Genomic DNA, 22791 nt, shown 5'->3' with positions numbered 1-22791 from the left:
GTATCTAAAATCCAATTCCTCGAATTTAAATTTAAAAATAGTTTTTTTTTATTTAATCTAATTTAGATTTTATTTTTGTACTTTCAATAAAAATAAAAATTAATTTAATTTTTAGTTTATTTTAAATTTGTTTAACAAAAATTAGTGTGATTAGCTTTTTTATTTATAAATTTAGAAAATATGTTATTTTTTATTCTTTAAATTATTATCAATTTAAACCAACTTTAATAAATATATTAAAAATTAGTTGATAAATTTTAAACAACTAAAAAAAAAGTTCCAAGGATGTGAAAAGTTGAAATATATTTTTTCATTTATTTATTATTTTTATTTTTTAATTTCAAAGAAAGCAAACGGAACACGAAATGAGGAAGAGAGAGGAGCCGTATGGTCAAACGAAATGAAAGCAACTCACCGTTTTTCACAGTCAACCTTCTTTACGCGACTCCGCTGAAAAACATTCAACTCCTCCGTCTCTCAACCCAATTCCTTCAAGATCGGTCAAACAAATTCTCTTTATTGATGAACAACACCGCCCCGCCGGTAGACATGGCCACCGGAACTCCGCCGTGGCTGAACACCGGCGACAACTCTTGGCAGATCACAGCCTCTACTCTGGTCGGACTTCAGAGCATGCCCGGCCTTGTAATTCTCTACGCAAGCATCGTTAAAAAGAAATGGGCTGTGAATTCTGCGTTTATGGCGCTTTACGCCTTCGCCGCCGTTCTAATCTGTTGGGTTTTGGTCGGCTACCGAATGGCCTTCGGCGATCAGCTGATTCCTCTGTGGGGTAAAGGGATTCCAGCTCTGGAGCAAAGTTACCTAATTGACCGAGCCAATATCCCTGAAAGTGGCCATGTAAGCCACGACGGAAGGGTAACGCCGAGAATTGAGCCGAATATTCCGATGGCTTCCCTGGTGTATTTCCAGTTCACCTTTGCTGCGATTACTGTGATTTTACTTGCCGGCTCTGTTCTTGCGAGAATGAACATCAAAGCCTGGATGGCGTTTGTTCCTCTTTGGGTAATTTTCTCGTACACCGTCGGCGCCTACACGATCTGGGGCGGAGGGTTCCTCTTCCAATGGGGCGTGATTGATTACTCCGGCGGCTTTGTTATTCATCTTTCTTCTGGAATTTCTGGCTTAACCGCCGCTTATTGGGTAAAATTACGAGAACTGAACGGATTTTGGTTCTTTTTGAATTGGGGGTTTTTAATTTCTGTTGATTTTGGTTAGGTTGGGCCGAGGATTAAAAGCGACAGAGAGAGGTTTCCGCCGAATAATGTGTTGCTGATGTTGGCCGGAGCTGGGATGTTGTGGATGGGGTGGTCGGGATTTAACGGCGGCGCACCGCACTCAGCGAACGTGGTGGCGTCGATTGCGGTGCTGAATACGAACGTAAGCGCAGCGACGAGCCTGCTGGTGTGGACCATCTTGGATGTGTTCTACTTCGGGAAGCCATCAGTGATTGGAGCCATTCAGGGCATGATGACTGGCTTGGCTTGCGTTACCCCCGGCGCAGGTAAATTTTATTTTACTACTTAAATTTACCAAATTCGTTAAAATTAATTTCTACAATTTTAAATTCCGGTAAATATACTTCACTAGTATGGGCTATTGAAATTTATAATTTGACTATCAAATAATAATGTTCAATATTAATTATTTCACTAGAAAAATAAAATAAAATTAAATTGAGTTTGTTTTTAGATGAAATTAAATTTTATTTAGTAGGTTAAAAGATGAGTATAATTAAATTAATTCAAATTTTCGTCCAATTATAAATTTCGTAGATTCTTAAATTTTTTAATTTTATATGTTAAAGTTCTGACATGATTAATAATTTTTATATTTCGATATAATTAAAATTTTGATATTTGTATGATATTAATATTATTTTTTTTTTAAAATTAGGTTATTAATATTTATAGCAAATAATTTTAAAACAGGAGTTGTGCAGACGTGGGCAGCTATTATAATGGGAGTTATGGGAGGGAGTATTCCATGGGTATCTATGATGATTCTCCATAAAAGGTTGAGTTTCTTGCAAAAGGTTAGTTTTTCTATCTTTTAAAATTATTTTCCATATTAATTTATAACTAAAAAAATTTAATTGAATTATTAAATATAAATTAAGTTGATATCAATAATAAATAAAGATAATTTTAATTTTAATTTTGTCAGATGATTTGTATTTCAGGCTGACGACACGCTTGGCGTATTTCACACGCACGCGGTAGCGGGCATGATGGGCGGGCTTCTAACGGGCCTTTTAGCAGAGCCCACTCTTTGCGAACTATACCTACCGATCCCCGACAGCCGCGGTGCCTTTTACGGCAAAAACGGCGGCGTTCAGTTTCTGAAGCAGCTGACCGGAGCCATGTTCATAATCGGGTGGAACATCGTCTCCACCACCATTATTCTCCTCTTCATTCGGCTGTTTATGCCGTTGCGGATGCCGGACGAGGAACTCATGATCGGAGACGACGCCGTCCACGGCGAGGAAGCTTATGCCCTGTGGGGCGACGGCGAGAAATTCGATCCCAGAAGGCACGGCAATGCGGCGGCGAATGTGGAAGAAGGAACTTCCCCGCCTTATATCAATGGTGCCAGAGGAGTAACCATCACTTTGTAAAGTAGTCTTGGAATTTCTTGAATGTTTGAAATTTAGGAGCTTGAGAACATTCTATGGCCCTTTTTCTTCAATTTCTGCACAAGTTTCTCAGACAAGGGAGAATTGTACGTGTGATTCTTATTAATATTATTATTATTCTTTCAAAAAAAAATTTAGGCTCTGAACTTGTCTTGAACGAGCTGGATTGGATAAATATATATAATCATCAACAAATTTAACACTTTTTTTTTTTAGTTATGTGCTGCATTTCGGATTTTGGATAAAGAATACAAGTCGGTGTAGAATAAGACCAATGTGTTTAAGTTTTCACATGTGATTAATGTTTCTCAAATACGTTTACGAAAGTTCAAATTTTTAATTCGATTGTGAGATCTCACATCGGTTGATAACTGAACAAAGTATTCCGTGTGTAAAAATCTCTCCTTATTTAACATTATATATAACGGGCCAAAGTGGATAATATGTGTTAGTGGTGAGCTTGGGTTATTAGGACACTGGCCTGATAAAGGTGGATGGTGAGATCTTACATTGGTTGGAGAGAAAAACGCTATCTGTTTTATTAGAATGTAGAAATGTTTCCCTAGACGGTGATACGTAACGGATTAAAGATGATCTTTACCTTAGTAGATAATATATATTATATATATAAGTTTTATGGATAATCATGAAATGAAAATTAGAAAGAAAATCCTTGGCTTAGCATAATGATTTTATACGTGACAAGGATATGCTAAATGTGTAACCAAACAATCCATTTGCAGCGAATTTTGGGGGAGAGCTGACCGTGGAGTATTTTACAAGCTTCACTCATCGGAGGAAAAACGTCGGCGATGGCGATTGATAGGGTTTGAAGGAAGACGCAAAACCTAATTTAGAAATGGATATGGATATCGACGAAAATTCGACAGCCAAAGGTGTAAGATTATTTGTATTCTGTGTTTTCTGTGGATTTTAAGATCCGTCGTAAACGATGGAGATTCTTTCTTTTGCGATTTTCGTAACGATGAGTGTCTGTATTTTAAAGGAAATGAACGGCGAACGAAGCTCATAATGGTGATATTAGTGGGCGCACCTGGAAGCGGAAAGTCCACCTTCTGCGAACTCGTAATGGCTTCCTCTTCTCGCCCTTGGGTTCGAATCTGCCAGGTTTTTCTCTAATAGTGCACGCTATCTGTTTGATGAAATGCTTGAGACCTTATTTTATTAGTGAAACTATAGCTCGTTTTGTGCCAATTCCTGCCACTGTTTACACTCTGGTTCCATGTCTTTCTAAGTGCTTGCTTAATATCATTAGGGGAAAAAACTTTCGTTCTACAATTGCTTCCTCACTAAACACTTGAAGTTCATATTCATCACTTCTGAAATGACACAAAGAACTTGTTCTTCTTAGGATACCATTGGAAATGGCAAGTCCGGAACCAAAGCACAGTGTCTGAAGAGTGCAGCCAGTGCATTGAATGATGGAAAGAGTGTATTTGTGGACAGATGCAATCTTGAAATAGAGCAGCGTTCTGAGTTTGTGAAACTAGGTAGCTCTCTAGTGGATGTACATGCTGTTGTATTGGATCTTCCTGCACAGCTCTGTATCTCCCGTTCGGTTAAGCGGACCGGTCATGAAGGGAACCTATCAGGTGGAAAAGCTGCTGCTGTTGTGAATAAAATGCTGCAAAAGAAAGAATTGCCGAACCTGAATGAAGGGTTCAAGCGTATAACATTTTGTCACAGTGAAACGGACGTTCAATCCGCCATAGATACGTATAAATCACTTGGTTTACATGATGCACTTCCAGATGGATGTTTTGGACAGAAGAATGCAGACAAGAAAGTACAATTAGGCATAATGAGGTTCTTAAAGAAAGCAGAAAATCCTGCTAAAACATGTTCTAATGCCAATACCAATAAGGATTTTCCAAGTTCTCAAACTACCCAGGAAAAGAAAGAGTCTTCCTGCACGATGTTGAGCAATGTCAATAAAGAGTCGGAGAAAGGCGAAAATCCAGGCGTTGGATCCTTAGAAAACAATATTTCTGGAAGTGATCCTCCAACTCTTGCATTTCCTTCTATTTCAACATCGGATTTCAAGTTCAGCCATGAAAAGGCTGCTGAAATTATTGTTGAGATGGTGGAGGAATTCATGGATAAGCTTGGGAATGCCAGACTTGTTATGGTAGACTTAAGTCATGGATCAAAGATTTTGTCTTTGGTTAAAGCTAAAGCGGCCAAGAAAAATATTTGTTCCACCAAGTTTTTTACATTTGTAGGTGATATAACTAAACTCAAGTCAGATGGTGGATTGCACTGCAATGTAATAGCCAATGCTGCAAACTGGTATGCTTGTGACATATTTATGTTTGTTATTTCTATGTATGAAGGCATTCATAGTATATATTTCCTCCGTCCATGCCCGTGCCATTGTATTATAATTGTTCATTCTCAAGCCTCTGAGATATTGTTAAATAATGTATGAGAAAGTTATGATACTCTCATATCTATCATCTCTGCATTTAATTGGAGAATTCCTTGATCTGGTGAGAATTTCACGTTGTGGTATGGAAACCTGGACTCGAATCCTAGCAGCCACATAATCTAGCGGTAGACTTAGGCTGTTACAAATGGTATTAGAATTAAACACTGGGCAGTGTGCCAACGAGGGCGCTGGCTCCAAGGGGATGGATTGTAAGATCCCACATCAGTTGAAAAGGGAAACGAAACCCTCCTTATAAGATTGTAGAAACCTCTCCCTAGTAATTGCGTTTTAAAACCTTGAGGGAAAGCCCAAATAGGACAATATTTGCTAACTGTGGGCTTGGGCTGTTACATCAGATACTTTCTTCAGTTGCCCTTGGATTTTGAACTATATCTAAAGCCTTAACCTTGACGTTCTTATGTTTATGCTTAATGTTTTGATCTTGTATTTTACCCTCCTTGTGATACTCTCATATGTTATGCTTATGTCATTCTTCTTTGAAGTTGAGGAAAATCGACAGTATTAGGCGAAATGTTTTTTTTACGATCATTATAAGGAAGATCCTTAATAATGATATCCGTGCAGGCGATTGAAACCAGGAGGGGGTGGTGTCAATGCTGCAATTTTTAGTGCTGCAGGTCCCAGTCTGGAAGAGGCAACAAAACAACAAGCCAAGTCCCTTCGACCTGGCAATGTTGTGGCCGTTCAATTGCCTTCAACTTCTCCTTTGTTTAATAGGGAAGGAGTAACCCATGTCATACATGTTCTTGGACCAAACATGAATCCTCAAAGACCAAATTATCTCAACAATGATTATGATGAAGGTTGCAAGCTTCTTCGTGATGCTTATTCTTCTCTATTTCAAGCCTTTATTTCAATAGTAAAAGATGAGTTTAAGTCGGCGAAGGGAATTGACGAACGCCTCGGCTCAGCACCTTCAGAATCACGAAAACACTCTGAGGACACCCATCACAAGTTTAAGAGAGCGGAGTTGCAAATTCCTGAAAGAAGCAAAAAGTGGAAAGGAACTCAGGAATCAGCTGAAGCATTAAACCAAAACAACAATAAGATTTCCCACAAGATGAGTAAGCACTGGGGCTCATGGGCACAAGCACTTTACAACACTGCAATGTATCCCGAGAGACATGCCAATATTGTACTGGAGACATCAGATGATGTTGTAGTACTGAATGATATTTATCCAAAAGTAATCTTTCATTCTTCGATCTATTGCTCGAGCATTTAGTTGGAGTTATTGCCATCTCGATAAATAAGAGACTTAACTTTGAACTTATTTTGCAGGCACGCAAGCATCTTCTGATAGTGGCTCGATATGAAGGCCTCGATCAACTAGCTGATGTACATAAAGAACACCTTCCACTGTTGAAAACGATGCACGCCGTGGGTATGAAGTGGATTGATAAGTTCATTCATGACGATGCATCGTTGGTTTTTCGCCTCGGATACCACTCGGTAGGTCACTAGTACATTTGGAGGGGCTAATATATACACGAAATTCTGATGAACTAACTTTTCTGTGTTCTGTTTACTTTCTTGCAGGCTCCATCCATGAGGCAACTGCACCTACATGTTATAAGCCAAGATTTTGACTCCAGTCATCTGAAGAACAAGAAGCATTGGAATTCTTTCAACACCGATTTCTTCCGAGACTCGGTCGACGTTATAGACGAAGTCAGTAGCCATGGAAAGGCAATCATCAAGGACGACGAGAGCTTGATGTCTATGGAGTTTCGTTGCAACAGATGCAGAAGTGCCCATCCCAACTTACCCAAGCTGAAAACACATATTTCCAAATGCCAATCGCCTTTCCCTTCCACGCTACTCGAGGGCGGTCGTTTAGTGAATGCTTCAGGTAATTCTCGTAACTTTCTTTCGTAGTTTTCATTTCATAATGTCCTCCATACAAAATTTTCTGGTTGTATATGTTTTGAGCTCAATATCTTTGGGGGGTTTATGTAGTTTTGATGGCCTCAGGAAGCCTTAGTTAATAGTGTTCTTAATCACCTTTTAGCTCTCAACCAGTTTAGTTTTTCGGAGAATTCTGATAGATCTTAATATATATTTTTTTAATATATGTTTTCAAATTTTATATATTTTTAAAAGTTAATCTTTTGGTAAATTCGAATTTTATATCTAATAATTCATATAACATTTTTTAAAAATTCACGAGACTATTTTGTTCTATTAAATATAAATTTTAATTTTATGTCTATTATATTTATTAATCTTAATAAATGATAAAAAAATATGTTAATCGAAACTATTGAACACCATCATTAATTTAATTTAATTTATACATAAATATTATTTATTAAATATTTAGAAGTATTAATAGTGGAAAAAATGTAAAATTTTAAATCTTAATTACTAAATCAAAATTAAATCAAAAAAACCAAAGATAGGAATAAATTAAAATCAACATTGCAAGTTGTGAATATAAATATAACATTTTGAAATTAAAAACTATACAACACAAGATCCAAAAGGTTATTTTTCCAATATATTCTACAACCCATTAAAAAACAAATTTAAATATAATTACAAAATTAAAAAAAAAAATAGCAAACAAAATGTTTTCTAATTAAAGTGAAGATAGTGAAAGGGAACAAAATAATTTAATTGGTGGCGTTGACATAAAAGGAATATAATTTTCAAAAGTCAGTATGATGCAAAAGTGAAACCCTCTAAAGAATAATTCTCTTTTATCATCCTATTTAATTCACCAAAATAGAAATAATTTATTAAATATTGGCCTTTTCCTTATTAAAGCAATTAATATCTTTTTTTTTCCTTTCCTTTTTTATAATTCTTTAAATTTTAATTATCTGTAGGACTAAACTATAAATTTCTCATGCCCTCAATGTAAAAAAGAAAATCATAGGGACTAAATTATAAAATTATAAAATTCATAGGGACTAAATTATAAAATTCTAGTTGCCTCTCAAAACAAGCTCTTTTTTTTTTTTTTTTTCTTTTTTTGGGAAGACAGACAGGATCATAAAAAAGAAACTACAGCAAAGTTGACAACATTAATTGCGTCAAAAGATCTCTTTTATTTTGTGTTTTACTGAGGATTGGGAGGGCGGCTGTTGGCAGCAGAGACTCTTGAGCCCCATTCCAATAGCTCTTTGCTAGTATCATCCTTGTGAGCAAACACCTCAATGAAGCACAAGCAGTCCTTCTTGTCTCCGGTCGCGATCTCGATTGCCTCCACAAGCTCTTCCTCGCATCGAACCTGCAACGACAAACTCGTTCACGAAACAGAATTCCTCCTCAACATAACTCAAATGACCAACCAAATTCGATACCAACTCACCTTCGTCGTCCAACACTTTCCTTCCCCGTTGTGGATCGCATCGACCAATGCCTTGTAGTCCCAGTTCTTGATCACATTATAAGGCCCGTCGTGGATCTCAACTTCTATGGTGTAGCCACCATTGTTTATCAGGAATATGATGGTGTTATGCCCCTGACGCATCATTGTCGATATGTCTGGTGCTGTCACCTGCAATGTAAAATAGTATCGATGATCAACTGATGATCGTTTTCCGATGGGGTCGAGCGTCAAAGCTCGATTGAACCAATTCTTACCTGGAAGCTTCCATCTCCAATGCAAGAAATCACTCTTTTTTCTGGTACAGATTGAGCATATCCAAGAGTGGCACCAACTGACCAACCAATAGAACCATATTGCATTTGAAACTCATATCTACAAACCAAAAGAGAAAATCCCATTTCAAATCTGCACAGAAATAGTTGAATGAATGAACGAACGAACGAATGAACGAATTTGAATATGCATTACCCGCAGCCTTTTGGCAATTTAAGTTTCTGGCAGTTAAACCAAGAATCTCCTGTGTCAGCAATCACAGCCGATTGACTACTGACCATCTTCTGAATATGTTGGAACAAAACATTGACTCTCAAGGCTTCCCTTGGCCCAAATCTCACAGGAACGCCATCAGGAACAAAGATTCTATGGTAGTTTTCATAAGAGCTGATATTGCTCTTAATCCGTTTCGCAAGAGCTCGAAGGAAATCTTTCATTAGAACACAACCGAACGTTGGTCCATTGCCGATTGTCACACGTTCAGGCGCCACGATCACAGCCTTCTCCCTTTTGAGCAACAGAGAGTAGCCAACAGAGCTGTAGTCATTGAAGATTGGTCCAGCGAACAAGTAGGCATCGGCAGACTCGACGATCTCGGCACAGAAGGCTGTACTGATAGCACCCCAGTAAGTTCCAATGAAATGAGGATGGTCCTCTGGTACAAGCCCCTTGGCCGATGGCATCACGGCCATGGCGTAGCTTGAAGCATCAGCAAGCTCCACAAAGGCATCACATGCCTTGGAAACTCGCAATTTAGGCCCACCAACAAGCACTGGCTTCACTGCCTTGTTCAAGAATTGTGCTGCCGCCTCCACTGCAGCCTCTAGCCCATTTGGATTGCTCATTCTGTTCAAATCACACAAATCCATTCAATAATTTCAAACCAATTCAGTCCTTAGCAACCGTTTAATAACGAATAAATGGATGATTTTTAAGCTTAAATTTCATAAACGAAAAGAACCCATTACTCGGGGAACGATTATCAGCTTATAAGTAAAAAAATACATCTCCATTGATACGAAGCATTTTGGGGAAACACAAAGCAAAACCATCAGAGCTTATGCTCAAGGTGGATAATATCATACCATTATGAAGGTACATAATTACTAATGGTATCAGAATCCTTAAATGTCGTCGAACAAAGGGTGTATTTTATTCAAGGACTCCAGAAAAAGACTCAAGCCTCGATTAAGAGGAGACTATTCAAGTGAACCTCGAACGTGTAGTCAAAAGTGAATCATGTGTCGAACAAAGTGGGTACTTTATTCGAGGACTCTAGAGAAGGAGTCGAGCCTCGATTAAGGGGAGGCTATTCAAGAGTTCTATAGGCCTCAGGGGAGGCTATTCAAGAGTTCTATAGGCCTCATGGGAGGCGAAAAGGATGGTTGAGAGGGAGGTCCCAGACCCTAGAGAAGGAGTCGAGCGTTCGAGCCTCGATTAAGGGGAGGCTATTCAAGGGCTCTATAGGCATCGGGGAGGTGAAAAGGATGGTTGGGAGGGAGGGGTCCCGCATGGGCTAATTTAGAAAATTATCATTTGAGGACTCTAGGGAGAGGTTATTCAAGAGCTCTATAGCCTTCATAGGCCCCCATAGGCCTCAGGGGCAGAAAGGATGGTTGGGAGGGAGTCATGCACGGACTAATTCGGACTAATTTAGAAAATGATCATGAGTTTATAAGTAAATAATATATCTCCCTCACGGGAGAAGTCCTAAGCAAAGCCACTCGAGCTACAGAACTTACTTGGGAGGGATGTAAAATGGAACTGGATCACGGCTGAAGGTGGGATGAGGAAGCCCAGCTAAATTACAACTGATACTAATATAAACAGGCTTGCTTTCTTTCAAGGCAGTAGAAATGGCAGTATCAATCAATTCATGAGCATCTTCAAGATGATTCACCACAGCCTAAACAACAACAAAATTTAGAACTCTAAAAAATAAATTAAAATTATGGAACAAGATCTTGTTTACTTTAGTACCTGATAGCAAGTGACGGTTTGAAAGCATCGGAGTTCTTGGCTGAAGTCAGGGAGCCCAATGGTATGATGAAGGATTCTGTTTGTTCCATAATCGTTCGAATTAGGGCCACCGACGATGCAAATCACCGGCAAGTTTTCACTGTACGCTCCGGCAATGGCATTCAAGACGCTAAGACCGCCGACGGAGAACGTGACGACACACGCGCCGACACCACGGGCTCTAGCGTACCCATCGGCGGCGTATCCAGCATTGAGTTCGTTACAGCACCCGACATTGGTGAGTCTAGGTTCGTCGATTAAATGGTCGAGAAGGGTTAGGTTGAAATCGCCGGGGACAGTGAAAAGATCGGTGATACCGATTTGGACGAGCCGTCGTGCCAAGTGGCCGCCGAGAGTGGCATCCCACGAGGTGACGGCGGCGGTAGGGACAGAGTCTTGGATGGCGGAAACAGAGCCATTGGATGGACAACAAACCACGTCATTGGCGGGTTTGCTAACGTCGAGGGAGCCGATTTTGGTGTCCATCGACTGAGAATCGGAATCGGAATCGGAAAATGGGAGCTTGGGAATTAGAGAACGGTGGTTTTTGAGCGATGGAATGGAAAGGAAACGAAGAGGTTTGTATATATACAAGACGGAAGGGTGGCAGTGGCAGCTGGATAATCAAAAGCGGTTTTGGAAGAGAAAAACCACTTACTACATTGAAAAGCGGTTTCTAAAAAAGCGTGGTGATCTCTGTGGATTCTCATGGGTTGGATTCCGTTAATCACTGCGAACGGAAGTTTCACGAGTAATCCAAACTGACTAATTACCTTTTTGTCCTTTCCTTTGTAATTTATTATAATCCTCCATCGATTGCTCTTCAAGGCTAAATATGTCTTTCCGTCCTTACCCTTTCTTTTTATCCAAGAAAATAACAAGTTTACTAATATAGATTTTAAAATATAAAAAAAGGTTCAATGAATGATTTTCTGTATCAAAATTTACACTTTTTATATTTTTTATATTTTTATATTTTTATTTTTCAAAATATAAAGAAATTAAATTAAGAAAACACTCGAGTGTGAAATATTAGGGATTAGAATATATGTTTAATCTTTTATTAATTATTTTTTAAATTAATAATAATAATCACTCGTTATGCAAATTATAATGACTCTTTTTTTTTTTCTTTTTTTTTTCTTTTGAGGATTTTAAATTAATAATTGAATTTTAAAATTTTCTTAAATTATAAAAGAATGTGGGACTCAATATTTTCTTCTTTTTGGACCATTAGTTTGTTTAGCTATTTACAGAAATTTTGCAAACGTGTTGGTTTTATTTTCCAAAATAATTAATACTTTTTAAAATATATCTGTAATTAATTAAATGAGAATTTTCCCTTTTTTATTAAATGAGTTTAATTATTTCATATTTTAATATTTTTTAAAAGATAATTATAATTAAAATACATTTAATATTATATATAATCATTTTTTTTTTTTTTGAAGTAGTAAACATTTGAGAGGATAGATGAAGTGACGTGTGAAATTAGATAAAATTTTCAAAACGTTATTTACATATAAAATTAATATAAGTTATACGTAACTAGACATGAATACCAACCATTAGTATCAAAATGGTAATAATTAGTATCAAGAACAATATATACTGAACTAAATAATCATAATAAAAAACGACTTAGCATAAATATTAGGATTAAATATTTACATCACTTAATTAGTAAATACTACCGTTTAAAAACTACCATATTATAAACTTTTAAATGAGGGAGTATTTTTAAAGCATTGTAATTTAGTTTTTAACACAAAATTTATAAATACTATTTTGAGTTATAAATTTAAATTTATTTGTTTGATTTTTAATTTCTAAAAATGTTTTAATAAATTAATCAAACCATTTTTTAAACAGAAAGTGAAGCTAGCTTGATCGTGAATGGTCCACGATGGCTGATTCCAATCGGTTAACTTTGGTCCGATCTGGCTGCATAATTGATATTTTTCACTCTTTTTTATTTATTTTAAAAATGACAACATTTTGGAATTGATTTTTCTGTTTTATATGACAATAAATATGAAATTCCAATATTTTAAATTAACTTAAAATTCCATTACTAACAGATTTTATATTAATTATTGAAAGAAAATTAACCATAATATTCTAGTTAAACTGTGGGATATTCTCTATCACAAACGGAAAACTACTTTTTGTGCATGTTTTATACGGCGGCGTTTTGCATGCAACGGAACAGAGCAGAATATAATGGGCCCACCTACGTGCTAAGTTCCAAACAGCGTCGTTTTATACCAAAAGAAAACAAGTTTTTAAAATGGTTTCTAATTGAATTAAATAATCCAAAATCAAATAATTTAAAATAATTTTATAAAACTGACTCCATTTTTTACACCTAATTTAGAAATAAAAACTTAATTTAAAAATATTTTATTTTAATTTTTAAACATTTAAAAGGACTAATATTTACACTATGTGGTCCCAACACAACACCACATCTGTTGTAAGTGGTATTAATACTAAAATAAGCTATTAAAAATTATTTTGATATTTTAAAAATTTTATTATAATTCTGTTTTAAAAATGTAATTATTTTAATTTTTTTTTGGTCTCGTTTTCATACACATTTTCATTTACAACTCAACAGTTACATTTTACAGATTTTATAACTTTTCAAATGGTTACTTTTTAATATACAATTATTAAAATGAACGTTTTAAAAGTATACCGACTAAAATATTATTTCTTTTTTATATTTAAATATTAAAAAAATAGGAAACGCAGCCATTACTGGTTTTTCCTTGAAAGGTAATTCATTAAACCATACAGCCTGTGAATTTTGGAAAGGCAATAAAAAAAAAAAAACAATAATATTGCTTTAATTAAAATAAATAAATAAATGACTTAGATTTTTTTCGTGGAGAGCAAGAAACATTGTGTCAACAGCGTCAATAAGTAGTTGAAATAAAAATGAGAAGCAAAATTGGGTTGTTGTGGCGGTGAGTGAATGACGAGCCACCTTTTGTTTTGGCGGTTTTGGGTAACCTGGTATTTGACTGTCTATTTAAGGTTGCCCCGGTCTGCATTTGTCTTCCACGGACCATGCTTGCCACGTGTCACCCATGGCCATCATTCACCTGAACCACATGCTCCATCGCCTCGTTGTCAGCTAACAGAAAAGATTCTAATTATTTGTTTGAAAAAAAAAAAAAATTTCCCACAAAATTACTTCGCCAATAAATAAAACAAAATTTTTAAAAAATGTAATAAAACTTATTAAATATACAAATGAGAGTATATATATATATACTTAAATTAAGGTCTGAAGCCCAAAATTAAATTTAAATAAAATATTTTTATATTTGATAGTATATTTATAATTTAATTTAAACACGATCAATTATGTTTTTAGAAACATTTTGGGCCGTTGGGCCGTTGGGCCGTTGGGCCTTGCTTGCATCAGATTGGACTATTTGAGTCCAATGGCCCAAACATTTAAAGCCCAAAAGCAAGTTGGCCCACTCCAGATTAAACCTTGAAAAAGAAAATTATGCCCAAAACTTTTGACTTTAACACTTTCATTCAACTGTATTTTATTCTCTAAATTCTTTGTGATTTATTTGACATGGACAGCCTGTAATTAAAGAACAAGCAAAATCTTCGAGGGTTATTTATGTATTTATTTATTTTATTTATTTATGACAACTCATTAAGCACGGAACAAGAGGTCAGGCTGGCTGCTGAACCATTTCTTGTCTGTTGAGAGTTCCAACTTTTCTTCCCGGGCCGCCATTAACACGCAACTGTAAGCATTCGTTCTTCATTCGTGGTGCTATATTTACTGGCGAGCTTTAAGGAAATGGCGGTCGAACTTCAGTAACAGAACTACGAGAGGAAGTTGGAGGAGTAAAGATTAACGGATAAGGGTTTCGAGACCGGGAAAATGGAGAATCAGGAAGCTCGTCGGTCGAATACGGAACAGAGATCGATGAAATCGATTCCTCCGTACATGAAGGCGGTATCCGGTTCTCTTGGGGGGGTGATGGAGGCCTGTTGTCTACAGCCGATTGATGTTATCAAGACTAGGTTGCAGCTCGATCGGGCCGGGGCTTACAAGGGGATTGTTCACTGTGGAGCCACGGTTTCTCGAACGGAAGGAGTTCGAGCTCTTTGGAAGGGATTGACTCCCTTCGCTACGCACCTGACCTTGAAATATGCGCTTCGCATGGGGTCCAATGCGGTGCTTCAGACGGCGTTTAAGGATTCCGAGACTGGAAAACTCAGCAATCATGCTCGTCTAATTTCTGGATTTGGTGCTGGGGTTTTGGAAGCTCTCGTCATCGTTACTCCATTCGAGGTGAGGTTACGTCTCTCTCTCTCTCTCTCTCTCTCTCTCTCTCTCTCTCTCTCGCATTAGTATATAATCTGCTACAATTCAACTCAGGTCTTCAATTTCAAATTCGAGGGATTTAGTTATGGAACAGGAATCATTATTATTTGTTCATTTAGAATATCGAATTCGAAATTACTCCTGAGGAAGGACGTATTACCAGTTAATTAACCTCAGATTGGCGATTATGAAATTAATTCTTAGAATTAGAAATTGGCAATCGTTTGCTCTGAATATTGTTCTCGAGGTCGAGTTGAGGGCGCTGATTCTTATGAACAACGGGAAACCGTGTCGTGGACGATAGTTGGCACTGAAAGGATTGATATCGTATAATATAATATAGACACCTTTTGCTGACCTTTTAGTGGCGGCTTACATAATCAATTTGAAACGCACGTCGATGGCCTTTGTTTTCAATGGAAGACTAGTCGTTTTATAATAGCGAATTGAGGTTTCAAATAAGACGCTGCCATTACCTTGTCAGGATGAATAGGATATATATAATATATTACTTGTTTGTTGGTGCATTGGTAGTGGTGTTTTGGCCCTTCTATACATTAGGAATTAATTAGTTTTCAAAAGGGGGAGGGTACATTATTACCCCCTCTGCTCTTTCTGTATCTCTAAGTTTACGACATTAAAAATATTGTCATAGACATAGTAAGATCAAACGGAGCATATTGTTTGCCATTGAATGTTGTTTGGAGTGCAATCTGAATTCCACGTTAGCTAAGGAAGGGAAAGATCATTGGTATATACGTATGGATAACTATTTTCATTGTACGAGGTTAGGTGAAACCATAAAACAGAGTCTCGAGGACATAGGCTCGAAGTTCACAATATAAAAAGTATGAGGGGTCCAATTGTCCCTAACCAATGTTACTTTTAGTTTTTGTGTCCATCTTCTTCTGATTTTGTACTTTAAGAAAGCATGTGGCTGCACCTTTTAAGCATGTGGTTACTCCCTTTAGATCCTAAATATTACTTTACTTTTCATTCTCCTATTTGGCGAATGAAAAATTATGAACATATATACAGGTATTTACATATGAGATCTGATTTGCCTAGGTTTACATCTCTTGCTCGTTCCATCTGAAACCTAGTGCGACTGCCAATGTGGTTGCTGACTTGAGCTATGGTGGCTGGTGGACACAATCCATTGGTTTATTTGCAACTTTCCCAATTGTTACATGAGATCCCACATTAGTTGAAGAGGGTAACGAAGCATTCCTTATAAGGGTGTAGAAACCTCTCCCTACTAGATGCGTTTTAAAATTGTGAGGTTGACGGCGATACATTAGGGCCAAAACGGATAATATCTGCTAGCGGTGGCCTCAGGTTGTTACAAATGGTATCAAAGCCAGACGCTAGACAGTGTGCTGGGCCTCCAAGGAGGGTGATTGTGAGATCCCACTTTAGTTGAAGAGGGGAACGAAGCATTCCTTGTAACGATGTGAAAACCTCTCCCTAGTAGATGTATTTAACCAAAGCGGACAATATCTGCTAGCGGTAGCCTCGGGCTGTTACAAATGGTATTAAAGCCAGACGCTGGACGGTGTGCTGGGCCTCCAAGGAGGGTGGATTGTGAGATCCCACTTTAGTTGAAGAGGGGAACGAAGCATTCCTTATAAGAATGTGAAAACTTCTCCCTAGTAGACGCGTTTTGAAACCGTGAGGTTGAAGGCGATACGTTACAGACCAAAGTGAACAATATCTACTAACAGTGCCCTCGTAACAGGTTAACTCCCAAGTTTTCCAGTCTCTATATCAAATTATTTATAATGCAAATGCCTAGTTCCTTAGTACCGGCAGTCTCCATCTTCCTATCAACATATTATCCTCCTTGCAAGTCAAAATGCATCTTTTTCTGATGTTAGTTATATATTAAGTCAGAAATTTTCACCAAAGTGGAGAGTTAAGCAAGTAATCTGTATCTAGAGTCGATCTACAGAATGTCTCAAGATGATGATGTCAATAATTAAAGACGTCGTGGAATCAAATTCAACTTCAAAGGTTTGAGTAAGATGAAAAGCTGGGCTCAGAGAATGAAATATTTATTTTCTTGCTCTTGTGGGTCATTCCACTACATTCTATGGATTAATTTGACTCCTTTCATCTCAAACTTTCTTTTCCTTTCGGTTTTGCTGGTCAATTAAGAGATATTTCTGTCCCATTACACTATTCTCTAGTGTGTAAGCAGGACTCTATGTTAGTGCGTAAGCAGGAAGAAGTGTGGGATGACTAACATATAAGTGTGATTATTATTGTGTGTAGGTGGTGAAGATTAGATTGCAGCAACAGAAAGGATTGAGTCCTGATCTCCTGAAGTATAAGGGTCCAGTGCACTGTGCTCGAATGATCATTCGAGAAGAAGGCCTCCTAGGGCTGTGGGCTGGTGCTGCCCCAACTGTTATGCGAAATGGTACCAACCAGGCTGCCATGTTTACTGCCAAGAATGCTTTTGATGTTGTTCTTTGGAACAGACACGAAGGGGATGGGAAAGTCCTCCAACCATGGCAATCGATGGTATCGGGATTCCTAGCAGGCACGGCCGGGCCTATATGCACTGGTCCTTTTGATGTTGTGAAAACTAGGCTAATGGCTCAGAGCCGAGGCACAGGTGAACTCAAGTACAAAGGCATGGTCCATGCTATCAGAACTATATACGCAGAGGAAGGACTTTTTGCTTTGTGGAAAGGACTGCTGCCCCGACTCATGAGGATTCCACCTGGGCAGGCCATTGTGTGGGCTGTGGCCGATCAAATCATTGGCTTGTATGAGAGGAGACATCTTCATGATGCTCCCACATAATAGATCGGCAGTCCCTTCGAAATTTTAGTGCTGCTTGCTTTGTGGCAGCTCTTTAGTGTCTGGGTAGTGCTTATTCTTTAGTTACAATTCTTAGATTCTTGGGGAGTATCAATAACTTCTTGTTGGTGAATGCTGTTTTGTAATGGATGATCTAATTTCTTCTTAGATATGTATACGTGAGAATCCACGTTAGTTGGGTAGGAGAACGAAACACCTTTTATAAGGGTGTGGAAACCTTTCCCTAACAGACGCGTTTTAAAGCCTTGAAAGAAAGCTCGAAGGAAAAAGTCCATATGGTGGGCCTGAGCTGTTACAATATATATAAACAATAATATTGACTTTTTAAAAAAGGCACTATGGTTGAATTTGTTGGATGATGCTACCTCTGTATAGATATGTTGATGAGCTTGGCTAATAACACGGGTGGAATGGAGGGCTCTGATTCCATGGCAGATTTCTTATCATTTAGAAGTAAATTGATTAGCATCAATGTTTAAATTCTTGATAGGGACAAATGTAAGCATGATCGAGATCCATGATTAGGTTGATTTATCATGTCATTCTTGATGTTATGTGAGGATGGTTAGGGGTTCACCAACTAATCTTAGTCGTTAACTTATCTCGATTCATGGAACAATGTAGGGTCGTTACTTAACTTTTAATAATGAAATCGTTTTGATTAATGAATGTCTACAATAATACCTTTAATGTTGAGTTTGTATGGATAATGCTAGGCTCTGGGATGAATGAACTTTAAGTATCATATGAGTACTGTGTCAGGGTGACTAGGGGATCTCTAATTATTCCTTAGTTGCGATTGTTAGACGAATACGACTCTCCAGAATGGTATGATATTATCTCTAATTATTCCTTAGTTGCGATTGTTAGACAAATACGACTCTCCACAATGGTATGATATTGTCTACTTCGAGCATAAGCTCTCAAGACCTCGTACCAATGAAGAGTTTATTCTTTAATTATAAACCCATGACCATTCCCTGAATTAACCAATGTGGAACACTTTCATCCAACAACGATTATGTTCATACGAGGGTAAGAGCGCATAGGCAGATGATGGTTGGCAGGTTAAAGGGTTGTCCCTCCTTGACGACGACAACGTTCTGGGGCCTATTAGAGAGACATTAGCCAACCTCTAATAAAAAACTATCTCGATTGATATTGTCTATAGAGATATGACGAGATTATAAATTCGAACCACGACGAGGTCACGCTTTGAGTGCCTATGACATGTAGGCTGATTACGATAGAAGCGATTGATAAATTACTAATCAGACTATGTTAGAACTTGAAGACGTTCACTTGCGTACATGAAATAATAATTAATATATTATTTACCAAATTATGCTTAAATGGGTGGCGTAGAGTGTTTTAAGTTGTACCATACAAATGAGGAACTAATTTCTAAAAGATTTTCTCTAATTAAATGGAAAGAACAAACTAATAAATTTTAATATTATTTTCGAAAAACATGTCTTAAAAATAAATGGAGAAATAAAAGGAAATAGACAGGTAATACAAAATTATGTTTTTACCTAAAATCTCCATGTGGTGGGGCCCACAGCATCATTGCTAAAGGAAGGACGCAACCAAAACCCTAGACCATAATTGGAAACGAAATCTTATATAAAGCAATCCAAGCGCGGCCTCACCGATCGTAACCCTAAATCTTTCTTCTGGGTCTTCCTCTTGTTCTCTATCGAACAACAGAGCTTTATCCTAATTTGCTTCACTTCCTTCTCTCCGCCGTTTTCAATCCCTTGGTTTGATTGTTCTTCGCCGGCGTAAATGATGTCCGACGAGGAAAGGGAGGAGAAGGAGCTCGATCTTACTTCTCCTGAAGTAGTCACCAAATACAAGACCGCCGCTGATATTGTCAACAGTAACTCTCTCTCTCCCATTCTTTATATATCTTCTTTTTTGTTACTCTGTTCTCTGATGTTTGTATTGATGTATGTTATGAGGAAATGAGGCTTAAGTGATCAATTGGATAATTTTGCAGGGGCATTGCAGTTGGTGATATCGGAATGTAAACCAAAAGCGAAGATTGTTGACATTTGTGAGAAAGGAGATTCATTCATTAGAGAGTAAGAGCTAGTTTTCTTAAAGTTGAAGAAACTGTTAACTTCGTCTTTATTGCGTTTATCCAAGTCACTTGAATGTTTGGATAGTTCTTCACTGTTAATCGATCAACTGCCTTATTTATTTGGATGCTCCCTCTGTTTTTTCTAATAGACAAACTGGCAATGTGTACAAGAATGTTAAGAAGAAGATTGAAAGAGGCGTTGCTTTTCCAACTTGTATTTCTGTTAACAACACTGTTTGTCACTTCTCACCACTTTCCAGCGACGAGACAGTTATGGAAGAGGGTGATATGCTTAAGATGTAAGCTGTACTAATGCCTTTGTATTTTAGTTGTTGAATTAATGATGGAAGGATGACCTAATGGAATTTTGTCTTTATGCAGTGATTTGGGTTGCCATATTGACGGGTTTATTGCTGTTGTCGCTCATACTCATGTGCTCCAAGAAGGTCCCGTTACAGGAAGAGCTGCTGATGTAATTGCAGCTGCTAACACTGCAGCTGAAGTTGCCTTAAGGCTTGTGAGGCCTGGAAAAAAGGTGACCTATTATTCTGTTGAAATATAAATGTTCTTTGTGTCATTTTCTATAAACATTTGGGTCTGATTGGTCAATCTAGGTCATGATTTTTTTAAAAAGAATACCTAGTGAATGTTTGAATATATTTAAGTTTATGTGAAATGAATGTTAATTTTTCTGTTTATTGGAAAGGCAGCTTTGCCGAGGCAATCAGTTGTTTTTTTTTATTTCCTCTTTTCCCTGTTGCGTACAAGGAATCTGGCAATGTTTGGAATGTTTTGGGTGGGCATGTCATTTGTGATCAAACATAATATTCAACATTGGGCCAAATCAATTTAGTGTGGTTCCTTATCTGTTTTTCTCTAGTCAAAACACATTATCCAATATATTTAAGTTTCTATGAAATGAATGTTGATTTTCTGTTTATTGGAAAGGAAACTTTGCTGAGTTTTTCTGTTGATTTTTTATTTCCTCTTTTTCATGTTGTCTTCATGGATTCGGACCACATTTCTAATAACGTTAGGGCTGCATGTTATCTGTAGTCAAACGTATTATCCCATATTAGGCCAATTCATTTTTGTGTTGTCTTATAATTGTTTTTCTGTGCTAAATTCTCTTTACAACCATATTATTGTACACTAAGGTCTATGGTAACAGGGTCTCTACTTGATGACAACTATTGTGGCAATGGATTGTGTACGAAGCCTTTTCATGTCATAGTTACACTGATAGTGTATTATGGGCTTGCAGTAGTTTTATTTCAATGTCTAGAAATTGGGATAAGTGAATCTTTAAACACATGTTTAAGATGTTTTACTCATTTTTTCTAAGTATTGCCAAGATAACCATGTGTGTTCACCCTACGGAAAAGTTGAGGAACGTGCTGTCATGTTCAATTTTTTACTGATTTACTTTTCTATTTCTTTCGTAACTCATTTGTTAAGGCTATATTTTCCAGAACAAGGATGTTACCGAGGCAATTCAAAAGGTCGCTGCATCTTATGATTGCAGAATTGTGGAAGGTGTTCTTAGCCACCAGATGAAGCAGTTTGTGATTGATGGGAACAAGGTTGTATTAAGTGTTGCCAATCCTGAGACGAGGGTTGATGAAGCAGAATTTGAGGAGAACGAAGTGTATTCAATAGATATTGTAACAAGCACAGGTGAAGGAAAGCCTAAGTTGTTGGATGAGAAGCAGACAACTATTTATAAGAGAGCTGTGGACAGGAACTATCATTTAAAGATGAAAGCCTCTAGATTCATTTTCAGTGAAATAACACAGAAGTTTCCTATAATGCCTTTCACCGCTAGGTTTGTTATTGTTTCAAATTGTCGATAATTTCCACTTCTGCCCCACTTCTTTTATGTTTATTATCTCATAATTGCAGGGCTTTAGAAGAGAAAAGGGCTCGGCTTGGATTGGTGGAATGTGTTAACCATGATCTTTTGCAGCCATACCCTGTTCTTCAAGAGAAGCCTGGTGAGACTGCTCATGTCTTAGCTTAGCTGCCTACTGGCCTAAGCTTGAATAGTCTGCTTTTGCTGCAATAACTAAATTCTGTGTTTATCAGGTGATTACATTGCTCATATCAAATTCACCGTTTTGCTGATGCCTAATGGATCTGATCGAGTCACATCTCATCCTCTGCAAGATCTGCAGCCTACAATAACGACGGATGATCCTGAAATCAAGGCATGGTTAGCATTGGGCACTAAGACGAAGAAAAAGGGTGGTGGAAAGAAGAAGAAAGGTTAGCATTCCAACGGAAAACCTCGTGTTTTCAATCATTTTTTTTATAAGACTTCATGTTTTTAATCTTGAATTGCCTTGCATAGTAATTACGGTTAAACACTGGTTTATTTTTGTGTTCAAACTGACACCAAGGACCAATCTTGGATATTCACCTTGCATGGAACCCATTGGTTTGAGTTACATGTGAAAACTTTCTGTTTCTGACCACTTCGACCAGCGTAGATATCTGGTTGCTGTTTTAGAATTATTAAGTTTTTTGTTGGTTAAGAACATTGGTCAGTTGTGTTTCTCATAGAATTTCATCTTATGCCACCTTTACTCCATTGTTGCTGCAGGTAAGAAGGGTGATAAGACAGAGGACCCTACAAGTGCTGAGCCCATGGATACCACAGCAAATGGCGCTGCATCTCAAGAATGAGCAGTCAACAACAACCACACCCAACCCAAAAAAAAAAAAAAAAAAAAAAAAAAAAAAAAAAAAAAAAAAAAAAAAA

The 22791-nt window shown here is 37.3% G+C and overlaps 5 protein-coding genes across 6 annotated transcripts in view; 4 read left to right on the top strand and 1 right to left on the bottom strand.

Annotated features, from left to right (window-relative positions):
• Positions 1-371: 371 nt before the first annotated feature.
• LOC111453662 (ammonium transporter 2-like) lies at positions 372-2728 on the top strand. The gene is made up of 4 exons (XM_023094887.1): positions 372-1161; positions 1237-1522; positions 1950-2053; positions 2201-2728. The coding sequence occupies exons 1-4, from the start codon at positions 388-390 to the stop codon at positions 2633-2635; spliced, it is 1599 nt and encodes a 532-aa protein (XP_022950655.1). The 5' UTR covers positions 372-387; the 3' UTR covers positions 2636-2728.
• Positions 2729-3355: 627 nt separating this feature from the next.
• Positions 3356-7191, top strand: LOC111452802 (transcription factor bHLH140). The gene is made up of 6 exons (XM_023093702.1): positions 3356-3549; positions 3660-3781; positions 4026-4963; positions 5688-6309; positions 6405-6575; positions 6663-7191. The coding sequence occupies exons 1-6, from the start codon at positions 3513-3515 to the stop codon at positions 6999-7001; spliced, it is 2229 nt and encodes a 742-aa protein (XP_022949470.1). The 5' UTR covers positions 3356-3512; the 3' UTR covers positions 7002-7191.
• Positions 7192-8095: 904 nt separating this feature from the next.
• LOC111452811 (pyruvate decarboxylase 2-like) lies at positions 8096-11329 on the bottom strand. The gene is made up of 6 exons (XM_023093715.1): positions 10714-11329; positions 10476-10639; positions 8929-9579; positions 8715-8832; positions 8440-8628; positions 8096-8358 (listed from the first exon to the last, which is right to left on the bottom strand). The coding sequence occupies exons 1-6, from the start codon at positions 11236-11238 to the stop codon at positions 8188-8190; spliced, it is 1818 nt and encodes a 605-aa protein (XP_022949483.1). The 5' UTR covers positions 11239-11329; the 3' UTR covers positions 8096-8187.
• A 3090-nt stretch (positions 11330-14419) lies between these two features.
• LOC111452837 (mitochondrial succinate-fumarate transporter 1-like) lies at positions 14420-18146 on the top strand. The gene is made up of 2 exons (XM_023093745.1): positions 14420-15082; positions 17390-18146. Exons 1-2 carry the CDS (start codon positions 14669-14671, stop codon positions 17924-17926), a joined length of 951 nt encoding a protein of 316 aa, XP_022949513.1. The 5' UTR covers positions 14420-14668; the 3' UTR covers positions 17927-18146.
• Positions 18147-19581: 1435 nt separating this feature from the next.
• The window catches only part of LOC111452821 (ERBB-3 BINDING PROTEIN 1), a 4416-nt gene continuing 1206 nt past the window's right edge, over positions 19582-22791 (top strand). Inside the window, exons 1-8 of one of the 2 annotated variants that reach the window (XM_023093734.1) lie at positions 19582-19826; positions 19947-20031; positions 20180-20329; positions 20412-20565; positions 21503-21855; positions 21933-22024; positions 22116-22295; positions 22633-22740. In XM_023093734.1, the coding sequence (XP_022949502.1) occupies positions 19733-19826; positions 19947-20031; positions 20180-20329; positions 20412-20565; positions 21503-21855; positions 21933-22024; positions 22116-22295; positions 22633-22715 (1191 nt within the window). In that variant the 5' untranslated portion in view covers positions 19582-19732 and the 3' untranslated portion in view covers positions 22716-22740. Of the gene's footprint in view, positions 19827-19946; positions 20032-20179; positions 20330-20411; positions 20566-21502; positions 21856-21932; positions 22025-22115; positions 22296-22632; positions 22742-22791 lie in introns of both variants that reach the window. The other variant, XM_023093726.1, reaches the window with a different exon arrangement.

This window comes from Cucurbita moschata, unplaced genomic scaffold (genome assembly GCF_002738365.1).
Source record: "Cucurbita moschata cultivar Rifu unplaced genomic scaffold, Cmos_1.0 Cmo_Scf00001, whole genome shotgun sequence".
In the NCBI taxonomy this organism is placed as follows: domain Eukaryota; kingdom Viridiplantae; phylum Streptophyta; class Magnoliopsida; order Cucurbitales; family Cucurbitaceae; genus Cucurbita; species Cucurbita moschata.
Note: the sequence above shows the minus strand (reverse complement) of the source record. Positions and strands in the feature narration are given on the sequence as shown.